Source organism: Sarcophilus harrisii, chromosome 2 (assembly GCF_902635505.1).
Source record: "Sarcophilus harrisii chromosome 2, mSarHar1.11, whole genome shotgun sequence".
NCBI lineage: Eukaryota > Metazoa > Chordata > Mammalia > Dasyuromorphia > Dasyuridae > Sarcophilus > Sarcophilus harrisii.
In genome coordinates this window covers 367,888,583-367,903,403 of record NC_045427.1, presented here as the reverse complement: position 1 = coordinate 367,903,403, position 14,821 = coordinate 367,888,583, and the positions used below count along the sequence as shown (strand labels likewise).

The 14,821-nt window shown below is 35.1% G+C and overlaps 1 protein-coding gene across 1 annotated transcript in view; it reads left to right on the top strand.

Annotated features, from left to right (window-relative positions):
- C2H14orf132 (chromosome 2 C14orf132 homolog) overlaps positions 1–12,142 on the top strand; it is a 53,672-nt gene extending 41,530 nt beyond the window's left edge. The window contains exon 2 of the mRNA XM_023495467.2: positions 9,633–12,142. Coding sequence (XP_023351235.1) covers positions 9,633–9,857 — 225 coding nt within the window. The 3' untranslated portion in view covers positions 9,858–12,142. The remainder of the gene's footprint in view (positions 1–9,632) is intronic.
- The last annotated feature ends 2,679 nt before the right edge of the window (positions 12,143–14,821 follow it).

Here is a 14,821-nt window from a genome sequence, read left to right as displayed (position 1 = left end):
ATACCACAAAATTATGGAATATTACTGTTCTGTAAGAAATGACCAACAGGATGATTTCAGAAAGGCCTGGAGAGACTTACACGAACTGATGCTGAGTGAAATGAGCAGGACCAGGGGATCATTATATACTTCAACAACAATAGCTAGAATGATGACCAGTTCTGATGGATCAGGCCATCCTCAGCAACGAGATCAAGCCAAATCATTTCTAATGGAGCAGTAATGAACTGAGCTAGCTATGCCCAGAAAATAACTCTGGGAGATGACTAAAAACCATTACATTAAATCCCCAATCCCTATATTTATGCACACATGCATTTTTGATTTCCTTCACAAGCTAATTGTACAATAATTCAGAGTCTGATTCTTTTTGTACAGCAAAATAATGTTTTGGTCATGTATACTTATTGTGTATCTAAGTTATATTTTAATATATTTAACATCTACTGGTCATCCTGCCATCTAGGGGAGGGGGTGGGGGGGGGGTAAGAAGTGAAAAATTGGAACAAGAGGTTTGGCAATTGTTAATGCTGTAAAGTTACCCATGTATAAATCCTGTAAATAAAAGGCTATTAAATAAAATAAAATAAAAAAAAAACATTCATATACCACAGTTTACCCAACCATTCTCCAATTGATGGGCATCCATTCATTTTCCAGTTTCTAGCCACTACAAACAGGGCTGCCACAAACATTTTGGCACATACAGGTCCCTTTCCCTTCTTTAGTATCTCCTTGGGGTATAAGCCCAGTAGAAACACTGCTGGATCAAAGGGTATACACAGTTTGATAACTTTTTGGGCATAGTTCCAGATTGCTCATCAGAATGGTTGGATTCGTTCACAACTCCACCAACAATGTATCAGTGTCCCAATTTTCCCGCATCCCCTCCAACAATCATCATTATTTTTTCCTGTCATCTTAGCCAATCTGACTAAGGTGTGTAGTGGTATCTCAGAGTTGTCTTAATTTGCATTTCTCTGATTAATAATGATTTGGAACACTTTCATATGAGTGGTAATAATTTCAATTTCATCATCTGAAAATTGTCTTCATATCCTTTGACCATTTGTCAATTGGAGAATGGCTTGGTTTCTTATAAATTAGAGTCAGTTCTCTATATATTTTGGAAATGAGGCCTTTATCAGAACCTTTAACTGTGAAGATGTTTTCCCAGTTTGTTGCTTCCCTTCTAATCTTGTTTGCATTAGTTTAGTTTTGTTTTGTTTGTACAGAAGCTTTTTAATTTGATGTAATCAAAATTTTCTATTTTGTGATCAATAATGGTCTCTAGTTCGTCTTTAGTCACAAATTTCTTCCTCCTCCACAAGTCTGATAGATAAACTATCCTATGTTCCTCCAATTTATTTATAATCTTGTTGTTTGTGTCTAAATCATGGACCCATTTTGATCTTATCTTGGTATACGGTGTTAAGTGTGGGTCCATGCCTAATTTCTGCCATACTAATTTCCAGTTATCCCAGCAGTTTTTGTCAAATAATGAATTCTCATCCCCAAAATTAGGATCTTTGGGTTTGTCAAACACTAGATTGCTATAGTTGACTATTCTGTCTTGTGAACCTAACCTGTTCCACTGATCCAACTAATCTATTTCTTAGCCAATACCAAATGGTTTAGGTGCCTGCTGCTTTATAATATAGTTTTAGATCAGGTACAGCTAGGCCACCTTCATTTGATTTTTTTTTCATTAATTCTTTTGAGATTCTTGACCTTTTATTATTTCATATGAATTTTGTTGTTATTTTTTCTAGAGCATTAAAATATTTTCTTGGAAGTCTGATTGGTATAGTACTAAATAAATAGATTAGTTTAGGGAGTATTGTCATCTTTATTATATTAGCTCGACCTATCCAGGAGCACTTAATATTTTTCCAATTATTTAAGTCTGACTTTATTTGTGTGGAAAGTTTTTTGTAATTTTGCTCATATAATTCCTGACTTTCCTTTGGTAGATAGATTCCCAAATATTTTATGCTGTTGACAGTTATTCTGAATGGAATTTCTCTTTGTATCTCTTGCTGTTAGATTTTGTTGGTGAGGATTTTTATTATTTTAAATGAAAGGAAACTGAAGTTCATTAGAAATAAAGTAACTTACTAAGTTTTCATATTTGATAAATGGCAGCCCCAATACTCAAACTAGGATCTTCTTACTTCAAAATCAGAGTTCTTCATGACAATGAACAATACAGAAAGACAGCAAAACAAGTTTCTACTTAACCAGAGATTTGTTCATTCTGGTCAGTCTGTGCTCACTTCAGAAGGGCTCATTCACAAACAGGCCAGTTTCAGTACGTAGTCTATTATGTCTCACAAATTAATAGAATCTCAGAATTCCAAAGGGATTGTAGAAGCCATTTAGTCTTCTTGGTCATATTCTTACCATACTGTCTATCTCCAAGCATTATCCTCATTCTAATTTCCCTCCTACTGGAATCAGATTCTGCCATTGGATTTTCTGGCTGATAAGTGACAGTTTGGAAGTGGGGTTTTGCCTTATCTTACCAGAGCCCTGCATTCCACATCACTTTCTGTCTCCTTCACCATGCTCTTATGTCCCACCTCCCCACTTCCAGGACTTCTTTATATATTATCTTTCCCCATTAGGATGTAAGCCACTTGTGGGCAAAGACTATCTTGCTTTTACTTATATTTTGTGCTTGGCATAATGCATAGCATTTAAGTGCTTAATAAATACTTGTTTGCTCTGTCTTCCTACCTATCTATTTATCCATCGATTTATCTATCTACTCTAGTCCTTACCTGACCAACCATACCATTAAATGATCACCCAGCTTCATTTTAAGGTTGAACTTCATATTTCTTGAAGCAATCAATTTCCCTTTTGGATGGCTCTAATAGTGAGGAAGTTTTCTCTGTCCTCATGCCTAAACCTCTTTCTGTATGACTCCTACCCATCACTCCAAGTTCTTCTCTCTAAGGCCAGGCAAAACAAGCTTATTCCTCTTCTACATGACAATCCTTCAAATATTTGAAAACAGTTATTACATCCCCATTATAGGCTCCTTTTCAGGAGGCTAAACATGGATCCTCACATGGCACAATTGTAATGTCCTTCAACTTTTTTTTTTACTGTTCCTTGAATATTTTCTAACTCAATGTAGGCATAGAAATAGAGTGAGAGGGCAGGATGAGAGAACAAGACCCAAAATCCCATGTACAAAATGCAACAGAGACTTTCATTGGGCTTCAGAATATAGATTGACCCAGGGAAATGAGAGGCGGGGCCCAGCTCCAAGACCTCAAACAAAAAACAGGTGGGGCATGATGGCAGCCAAGTTTATACCCAGAAAGTCTTTAGAAGTTCAATACCCTGATATGATCAATCAGCCAGGAAGCAATCAGATGGGAGAAAGGTATTACAATTGGGGAAAATATAGGCTTTTTAACCCGACAAAAGGGCAATGTCCAGTGCAAGCAGCTCCAATATAATTGCCAGGTGATGAGAGATCTAGAAAGTGGTGAATGGAAGGGACTAGATAGGTTAACTGCTTGGGGGAAAGGATTTGCTTGTATCTCTATAGTTGGAAAAGAAATCAAATGGCTGCCAACAAGCACCTTGAGAGAGACAGAAAAAGAGAAAAACCTTGAAACAAAGCAGATGTAAGAAACATCTGACACTGAAAAAGATAATGAAACTGTTGCAGGACTTTTAAACCAGCAGGAATTATTGGATTCCCTGAGATGAAAAATTGTTGATAAGACTGTTGCAGAACTTCAAAACCAGCAGGAATCATTCAATGATTCCCTACAATGAAAAATTGTTGATAAGACTGATGCAGGACTTCAAAATCTGCAGGAATCATTGGATTTCCTAGTACAAGATGAGTCTATTGCAGGATTTTAAAACTTGCAGGAATCATTGGATTCCCTGACACATGAAGTAATGGACAGTAGATTGGTTTTGGACTATTTCTAGGATTTATGAATATGTATAATTCCTCATGTTGATTCATGTTGTTTGTTATGTAATACCTCCCATGTTGATGGACTTATGTATACCTGTTTCAATTGAGACCCTTCAGAAACCCACTAATCTGGTTTGATTCCCCATTTCTTTTGGTGTTTTCATCTCCCTTTCTGAGAAATCAGGAAGGACATGATCACTTCCCTTTTGGGGTTCTCATCTCCCTGAGAAGTCAGAGAGGACGTGACTGCCTATGTTCTAAAACAAAAGAAAGAAGGATATGTTATGGGCCAGAACTATGTGCTTAAAACAAAGATTCTTACAAAGTGTTAAGTCAGTGGAATTGATAAGACAATCTAGTTTAGCATGGTGATTAATAGTTCTGTAGTTCAGTACATGTACTTAGTACTTAATATAGTTCTACAATATTGACATCTATTCTACAAGATTCACACCTATGATAATGTAATTAAAACAGAACATATAAGCTGGGATAAACTCAGCCAGATTCATTCATTCCATCTCATACCACTGTGGCTTGGCTACTCCTTGACCTCTCCACTGAAACCAAGATTTTGGAAGGGCTCCAAGAAAGCCAGCTGAAGCCCCAGGCAAGGAGACAAGACTTTGAAGGAGATAATAAAGGATTTGGCCTTTAACACCTGGCTATTCACCTGGTGATAGACTGGTCCAGAGACCTCCAGAAAACCAATCAGAAAATTGCAAGGTATGCTCTGTCTGACTCCAAGAAACAAAATCAGGAAAAATTGCAAAAAGACAAATTTATACTTAATGGCATGAAAGATATTCGGGTAACTAGAGATTTCTGAGTATAAAATGGATGCCCTGGGAGGTAATGGTGGTCTCCTCACTGGAGGGGGGTCTTTGGAGATCTTTAAACAGTGACTGGATGACCACTTGTTTTGCATTTCATTCCTTCTGAGAATTGGCTGAATAAATAGGTTGATAAATGTTGAAGTTCCTTCCAACTCCAACATTCTGTCCCTAAGTGTCATTCTGGGTATGAAATAATTTGGTTTTTCCTGCTGAACCTTTCCTATTTTGACTTTCTTCCATGAAAATTTTTGTCTAAGGTAGATTTAATAGAATAGAAAGAGAAAAGGTTGACTTAAGAGTAATGAGTTTCACATCTCTGGAGATCTTTAAGAAGGACACTATTTGAACCCAGTTTTTCTGACTCTAACTGATCAAATAATGTTATTGATTATGATTGTTCAAAAGAACACAGTAATTTAGCATTACATAACACTTTTCACACATTACTTCATTCAGTCTTCATCCTATGGAATAGATGAGGAAATTGGGGACTGGAAAGGTGAAATGATTTTTTGTTGCTTTCTGCCATTTTTGAAATTTCTAAAATATGTGAGCCAACATGCAAATAACAGCCAAGTGGATGAAGTAATAGAAAAAGCACTGGATTTAGAATCAATCAGAAGACCTAATCTGAGCCCTGGGTAAGTTATGAAAAGCTTGCTAGCTACAGCAAAGATTTCATTTCTTTATCTTGCCCATCAAACTCAACCTTTTTCTGAATTTCTATTATTTGTCAAAGACAGCAATATCCTTCAGCTCTCCCAGTTTCATAATTAGGTGTCTTTTTCAATTCCTCACTTTCCTCAAATAGTCAAGCAATTTCCAAATCCTCCCAATTCTATATTTCCCTAATCTCCCACATCTGTCCCTTCTCTCTACTCACACAGTAACCCTGGTTCAGGTTTTCATTGCCTCTCACCTGGAAAATTGCAATAATCTCCTTTTTAGTCTCCTACTTAGATTTCCCTCTCCAATTTATTATCCACACACCTACCAAAGTGATTTTCCTAAATCCCATGTCAGACTATGTGCCTAGCTCCTAGCTCTTTAAACTGTAGTTTGCAATCCCATATAGAGTCTCATAACTGAATATGGGGGATGCAAAATTATGGTTTGTTATCAATAAATGTTTGATTTGCATACCTATTTTATATACATATATACTTGGGGTCATATGAAAATTTCTCAGGGTTAAGAAAGGTTATGAGTAGAGAAACTTTAAAGAGCCCTGCTAAGTTACTCAATAAACCCCAGTGGTTACCTACTATTAATACTAGAATCTCTATTTGGCATTTAAAATCCTTTACAACCTGGTCCTAGCCTACCTCTTCAACACCAGTATTTATTACTTTATTTCCTGCATCCTACAGTTTAGTGAAACAGACCTTCTTAATGTTCTTCACAGTTATTTAAATACAAAACTAAACAACTGAATATGAATAGGAAATGAAGGCATGATACCATTCCATTAAGTAGAAACATATAAATAAAGCAGAATGGGTTTATAGAGAACATATTTTACTGAGTTACAAAAAAATTCATTTCTTGTTGTTTTTGTATTCTGTAATGGTGAATACCTGTAGGATCTGAAAATCCCCAACCAAGGGAACTCCAAGCCTACTCCCAATACCCCCAATCAAAAGGCAAGCTAATTTTACCAAATAAAGAGGCAACACCAGGGTTACTATTATAACCAAGGTTATAATAGAATAAAAGGATTCTATTACTTCATCCCCACTTGACTGTTTTTTGTGTGTTGGCTCACATATTTTAGAAATTTCCAAAATGGCAGAAACCACTTATAATTATATAAGTGGTTTAATAATCATAATAGGTTATTTATATAGGGTCTTTTGGGGGCAGCTACAGATTCAGATTCTTGCTACGCAGTGGATTCCTGTCAAAAAAAACCCCAAAAGTCCCATGATAATTATAGAAATCAAACAGAGGAGAAGTTGAAAAGTATCATTATATATGTCATTAGGAATTTTCATTAGGTTTAGAAAGCAGTTTTAATTTTGAGTCTGGATCTCAGGGCTTATTATATTCTTGTAATAGTTTTCAACCAAATCGGGATCCCACAAGGCCATGTGCTGGTCATTTGAGTAAGTTCTCAGACATCCAACGTTATTTGCTAGATTTAGTGTGCTTGCAATAACTCACACCTGCTTTAAAATGGCTTCCACCAAAATAGTATGACTTTCACCAATTAGGAACCCACAATATCTAAACACAGATATATGATTTCTTCAGAAAAGTTATTGTATTAATTGACTCTTGTGAGCTATTATTTAATTATTAGTTTTTAATTGAAAATTACATAATATATTTTCTTTAAAAGTCAATTCAACTATTTGGCTGGATTTTTGATTAATTTTACTAAATAATTAATTATTAACAAATACTTAACAAGTTCACCCAATCTCCTCACTTTTAGTCATTTGAAAATGACTTTTCAAAAATAATCAATCATATTATTCTCATTGAAAATATAACTTATAATCATTGTTAGTAATACTTTAGTCAAAGTAAGAAGAGCTTTTGTACCATTTAGGAAATAAAATCTCATACTTTTGAAAATTCATGATCCCATTAGATTCACCAGACCACCAAAGGAGTCCAGAACACTCAAAAAGCTAAAACTATATGATCTAATCATTCTTTTCTCATGATATAATGATTTTCTCAAATATAATGATGATGATGGCTAGAATTCATATGGCATTTTAAGGTTTGCAAAGTGCTTTATCTATGTTGTCTCATTTGATGCTTACATAAAAACTCTTTCTATAAAGGGTTCATCTATAAAATAGGGGCAATTATCCCAAGTTTTTGGATGAGATAACTGAGATGAGATAAGTGAGACCCAGGGTCACACTATTAGTAAGTATTTGAGAAAATATTTGAACTCAGGTCTTCCTGAATCCAAAATTCCACATTTTATTCACTAATCTAAGTAAACAGAGTTCTCATACCTTAGCAAAAAGTAAATTATCAAAATGTTACCTTTTAGAGAACAGAGTCTTGGGACAAAAGGACATCAATGAAGTGTTTTCATCTCACAAATAAAATTAGACTGGATGACTTCTAAGTTTCCTTCCCACTCTAAAATATACCGATTTCATGTATGTGATTGACTCTGGGAGGAATTAAAAAACAGACACATTTCATATTCAGTGTTATCCCCTTCAATATCCCAAGTGCCCATGCTCCTGGTTGCCCAGGAGTTCCCACTCAGACCTCTTCTCTTTGGAGAGCATACTAAATATTTCTCTATCTTTCCCTCCTATTAAAACAAGTTGAGAAGTTCATATCTATTTTGAGATAACTGTATTTTTGATAAATGTAAGTGCCATAATAAATAATACTGAATCTGGAATTAAGACCTAAGTTCAAATCCTGCCTCAGAAAACTTGTTACCTCTGTGACTTTGTGTAGGTCATTTCAGTTTTCTCATCTATAAAACGAAGATAACAATAGCAGTTACCTCACAGGATTATCAGTAAGGCTCAAAGGAGATACTGTGGGTACAGCACCTTGCAAAGTGTTAATGAATATTAGTTATCACAATTGCAATTGTTATAATCCATCATTTTCACTTTATTGATGATTAAACCTAAGTCAAAATACTACATCTCTTGATATCATCTCTTTTCTCATGCTCTTTTCCTTTCTCCTTCTCTGATATTTTGGAATTCTACCTCTGATACCATCTCTCTTAAAATTCATATCATCCCATCTCAACCGCAAATTGCTATCATCTATGAACCTCCTAATTACTCTTCTCCCCAAATTTCTCTTCTTCTCCAATAATAGGAATATTCACCTTTTCTTAAGCTCTCTATGAACTATCTGGCCTCCCAGCTTTTTGGTGTTAAAAATTTCCATAGTTCAGTTTACATTTTCCTTGCAAAGGAATGATTATATTTCAACATCCTCCACACCTCAGATTTCTACTTACAATTCATAGCTTTTCTTACAGCTTTTGACTCAACCAAGCTGTCATGGAATCACTATTTCCTATATTATCAAGGCCCAACTTTAATGCTGTGTCCAACTCTTTCACTCCAGTACTCTCCAAAATGTAAAGTTCACAGTGAAAAATTTGTACCAATGTTCAATGGTATATTGGTGTTTGACAATCAGCTCCCTAGGAAAATTTAATTGGCTTTATTAATACTTGCTCTATCACTTTTGAAAATTTAGACAATCAACAAAGTAATAAATCAAGGTTTGGTTTGTAAGGATTATTGATTTCTGAAGCTCAAACTGAAAATATAACAATTGGTTCTTATGATTCAGCTCCAGCATTCTCCTTCATGTGTTCAATCTGAATCAAAATCTCATTTTTCCACATAGGATTGAGTGCCTATAAAATGCCTGTTTCATAAAGGAAAGATTATCTTTTAAATAAAAAGATAATAACTCATATTTAGCATTCTTAGCTAAAGAGCATTCTTAGACTCCAAAATACTTTTTTAATAGAAATTCTAAGTAGTGGGTAATGCAATATTAGTTGATTAAACTGCTTTAAGGTTTACAGAGCACATCAGTTGTTAGTTGAGCCTCATAATAGTCCTGTGGGGTGGTGGATATGTCATGTATTGTTATCTTTATTTTATGGAAAAGGAAACTGAGACTCAGAAAAATTGAAGAACTTGCCAATGATCATATATCTAATAAATGTGTGCCAGGTGTGTGATTCAAACCCAGACCTCTAATTCCCAAGTCCAAATTATGTTCCAGTGTTCTCAGCATTTTAGGATAATAAGATTAAACATGCAAAGGAAAAGTGACTTGCTCAGAATGTTTAGATTCTGTTGACCCCTTCCCATCTTTCTCCACAGATTCCTGTTATGGGAGGAGCTTTTATGGATTCACCAAATGAAGACTTCAGTACTGAATACTCCTTGTTCAATTCATCGGCCAATGTCCACACAGCCACTTCAGGACCAAACCAACTGGAAGAGCCACCTCGTTCTTCCAATGATGCCATCTTATTATGGATTGCCATAATAGCCACCATTGGGAACATTGTGGTGGTGGGTGTTGTCTATGCCTTCACCTTCTGAGCAAAACAAATTAAGCATCTGGTGAGCATGAGTCCTGACCCTGCTAAATGGAAAGAGTGCCAGTTGTCATATGTGTAGCATAATCCTGCTGGCATGGACAGCCAGTAATTATGTGTGATTCTTGACCTTATTCTCATAGATAGAATTAGGCCATGCTGTGCCAAGATATTGATTGTCTCATCTTTTAGTTCTTACCAAGATCTGGAAATGAAAGTCAACAAATAAGACCAGGTTCCAGTTTTTTTACATAATCCTTTCAAAGCCTGATGATAGAAAATCAGGAGACTAAAATGAGTATTATTTGGTTTGGACAGACAACTGCTATGCCTTCTAGAATCTCAAGGTTCATTTGGAAAACTAGGGAAAGCTAATTAACTTTTATTTTTTCCTACTTTTCCCCCTTTCCAGCTGGATTTTTTATTCTTTTTAATGGATGGAGAAGAGAAGGTACTTAAAAAATGAGATCTGCTAACCAAGAAAACTAAAGCTATACAATATTCACATGCTAATATTTTTATGATAGAAATAATCTCCCTCTGAAATTTAGAGATTGTTGTACCCACATACTACATTAGATTTGACGTGGTCCAGACTCTTCATTTTCCAGATTAGAAAAGTGAAGCTCATATAGGTATTGCCTGTGCTCTCATAGCTAATCAGCAGTCAGAGAAAGCACCCAGGTTTCCTGGTTCCTCAGCCATTGGTCTTTCTATTCTCTAGTTTCTTTTTTAGGAAAAGAGAAACTATCATTGATGAGCTGATTTAAAGATATAATAGAACAGACAGCCCCACTGGTTACATTTCAGAGTTTAAAATGATCATAATATGATTTGATATATTTTGAATATACTTTTGCACATCATTTTATTCCCATCTTCCCTTTGCAATCATGCTTGATAAGGACACTCCTGAATAAAAGAGCAGGTTAAAAATTGTTGAGGGAAGAATTTCTCTGATTCATATTTAAATGAATGAGTCCTTTTCCTTGCAAAGAAATGTTGCTGCCCCAACAGCCTTATTATGGGAAATGAAGAATGAAAGGGGAGGTGAATCTCTTTCCAGGAATTTAAGAGTTCTTTCTCTTCTAGGGAGGGGCTACAATATGTCTAAAAGGTGTGGGTATATTACCTTTAGGGCTGGTAATTATTGTTACAGAAAGTTTAAATTTTCCCAGTCCATCATCTAGGGGAATGAATGATTTTTAAGAAAAAAGAACAGGCTAATTTTCTGAATGACACCATTAAGAGATTGCTGCTGAGAAACTATGGCAACAGAATTATCAGTCTGACTTCTGACTGTATCTGCAGATTTAACTCCAAAAGGAAATTGGCTATATCTCTTTCTAACAGTTGGACATTCAGGACTGTGAACGTTCAAATGGACATGTCTGAAACATGACTCATATTGTATGAAGAAAGAAGATTCGGTAGGCCAGTTGGGACACCAGCTTTATACAGCTATGGCTGTGCAACATTCTCTGGATTTATGAGTTGACAATATTTTCTTATTTTTTTAAAGATTATTTTGGGACTATCCACTTCTATAGTGGAAGACTTTCCTGACTACTGAAGCCTTTTTTCAGAGATTATTTAACTGATTAGATATTAAATATCTCCTATATATTAGGCACTGTACTAGATACTTTGAATGCAAAGACAAAAAAATATATACCATTTTTAAAAAACCTTGAAATCTGCAGCCCCAGAGAGATGGTACAAATTGCTAATGCCTTGGTGAAACAGTGTCTTATGTGAAACCTCTATGGAATCTGTAAATGTTTGTCATTAGCTTGATTTCCCATCCCTAAGATCATAGAATCTTAGAGCTGGAAAGAGTTGGAGAGCCTATCTAATTCAACTCCCATCCAAGACATGAATCTCATTTACATAATCATTTACATAAATTACAAGTGATTTTCTAGTGAGCAGGCAGAACAATCTGCTATAATTCCATCAGGCCTGAAGGTCTCTTGCAGTGCAAACTGGGTGGGAGAAAGGGGAATTAGGTAAGGAAGAAGAAAAAAGAGAGAAGGAAGCAATATGTAACTTACAAACTTTGAAAAATAACTTGACAATTAAACAACATTCCCTTAATTATGGTTTTCTATTTTCTTAGTCTCTTCTAGGTATTGAGGATCCCTAGGATTTGGGGAACAGATATCAATGAAATTTAATTCCATATTTATGTTCCTACTATTTTCAAATTCATATTTAACTCCTTTTAATTCCTCAAGTAGATAGAAAAAATAAACATGGTAGTTGTATAATACAATAGTAATAATTATAACTAACATTTATATGAAATTTTAAGATTTACAAAGAGCTTTATTTGTATCTCACTTGATCCTCACAGCAATTCTGTGAGGTAGGTGCTATTATTATCATCAGTAACCAATTAATGAGAAAAGGAAGTGAGCTGTAATTTTCAGCACATTTAACCAAAGTGAGTTAGGGTAAGGCTATTGGAAGTCAGGTGGTTTAATATGTCACCTTTCTAAAAGGTGACAAAACATCAACTGCTCCAGCTAGAAAAAATAAATCACTAGTTCAAATGACCCTCCCCAGTGATCAGTGGATGGACTTCAAAACCATTAGGCCCATGCAGCCCTGACCTTAGATAATTTAGAAAATAGTTTGTGCATCTTGTCTCAAACTAAAACTAGTTCTATCATTAGCAGTCAATAAATATTAACCTCAAAGTACAGAACAGGGCAAATAGGTAGAATTTCATAGGATTCTATGACTTTTGGTGAGAAGACATTTTAGAAATCATCCAATCCCACTCCATAATTTTCCAGGGAATAACCTGAGGCTTAGGGAATTGTTAGTTTGTTTAATTGGCTTGTTTAAATTTACACAAGTATTAAGCAGAACCAGAATTTGAACCCAGATCCAGTGATTCAAAATTCATTGTTCTTGAGTAGGCAGATTTAAATTCAATGTAAGGAAGAACTTTCTAATAATCAGACTTATCCAACAATAGTATGGGATTTGTTAAACAGCCAATGAGTTCCATGTCACTGAATATTCAGTTTAATTCAACATCCATTTATTACATATTTTAGAATGTGCAAGCACTATAATAGACAAACAAAAACATCCCTCACTTTCAGTTGGAAAATTATAATATGTACGAAAATGAATAAGTATAAAGTAATTGGAGGATGGGTTCAGGGAAAAATTATAACAACTGGGAAAATTGGGAAAGACCCCAGTAAAAGGGGTTATCAGCTGAGCTTTGAGGGCAGCAAGGAGTTCCAAGAAACAAAAATGAAGAGAAAAAGCATTATAAGGACCTGCTGCAAAAAGCATGAAAGTGATTCATGTTCAAATAGCAAAGATACCAAATAAGAGATTCAAGCATGAAATAACTAGATGAACTTTAAATTCTTTTAAACTTTGAGATTTTAATTATAATATGCAAAATTATTTATAAGAACATAGATTTATAGGATCAGAGGTCTCCAAATCCTTAAGCTCTCAGCTCTTGGATCTTATTGACATTTGGGTCAGAAGTCCCTCACTTCTGGATAGAAAGTGTTGACTGCCAGAGTCTACCATATATCATACTAAACTCTTAAAAACTCATGAAGGTACCTCTAGTCATTAGGCCACTTTCCTGCTCCTCCTTATATTGTCATCAATGCTATACATGAGATAAATTGTCCCATATTTCATAAGATTCCCTCACTGGACAATTCCACATAGCTTATAATTCATATTTCTAAGGTGATTTTCCCCCCAAAAGTAATATTTCAACCACACTTCACACTACTCTTACATATGGACTATGGAAGAATAAATGTGTGGGCATGTTTTTCTCTGTAGTTATGATGATTCCAAGGAGTTGCTAACTATCTTACAATCACAACAGTCTTTAATCTCTGAACGTAAAGAAATAGCAGAGGTTATCTAGTCTAACTTTCAAATCATATTATTAATAATTTCCAACAAATCATCATTTAAGCTAAATTATGGTGAACTTAGAACCCTTTGTGGCAGCTCACTCTATTTTTTGTTAACCCTAATCCGATCATCAGGAAGTTTTTAATTTATGTTGAATCTAATGCAAACTCCCTCTCTTCTACACACAATTCACAGAATGAGACCAAAGAGGCATTGTGTTCCTACTACCAGATTTGGGAAGTTACACAATGATCATAGACAGGAGACCATCAACTGAGGGAGCAACAAGTCAAATAGACTATAATCTCATGTCTAGAGTGCTTTTTTACCTTCAGACTTCTTTGTGTGCACAAAAAATAGTGAAATGTCAGTTTCTGGAATGTGAATACAACTTTTATACTGATCTCTTTCTTCAATATGTACCCACTGAATATTCATTCTTATTATTTATTTCCCTTCCAATTAAAGGTCTAAATACACCTATCTTTTAAAAACATTCCCTAAAATTGTTTGCATGTTTTAATTCTTTATCAACACCTTCTTATGACAATGAGAAGGAATCTCTTCTATTTTTATAAACAATCTGTCACATGTCTCAACCTTTGAAAACCGCATGGAAAGTTTTGTGGGTTTTTTTTACTCTCCAGCAGGAGTTCTTTTCTTTGTTTGGGTCATGGACCCTTTTGGCATTTTGATGAAACCTATGAATTACATTTCAGAATAATAATTTTTAAGAACCTCCTAAATTAAGGAAATGCTAAATTTCTGTTGGAGGCTAATTAAAATGAAGATGTAACTTTTCAATTGTGAATTTTTAACTCACAGACCCCTTGAAATTTATTCATGCTTACAGTCTAAGATTACCTCCTTATCTCCCCACAACCTTCCAATCTAGAGGAATGTGCACACTAGGGGTGTGATAATTCAGTAGAATGGCATGTTGACTATTTCCTTCTGGGAAGTGGGAGAAACCTCAAGATATCATTAAGATCAGCACCCTGCCTTCAGGCAGATGGTTATCTCTTCTTATCCAGGGACCCATGGAAGGGCTCTATTACC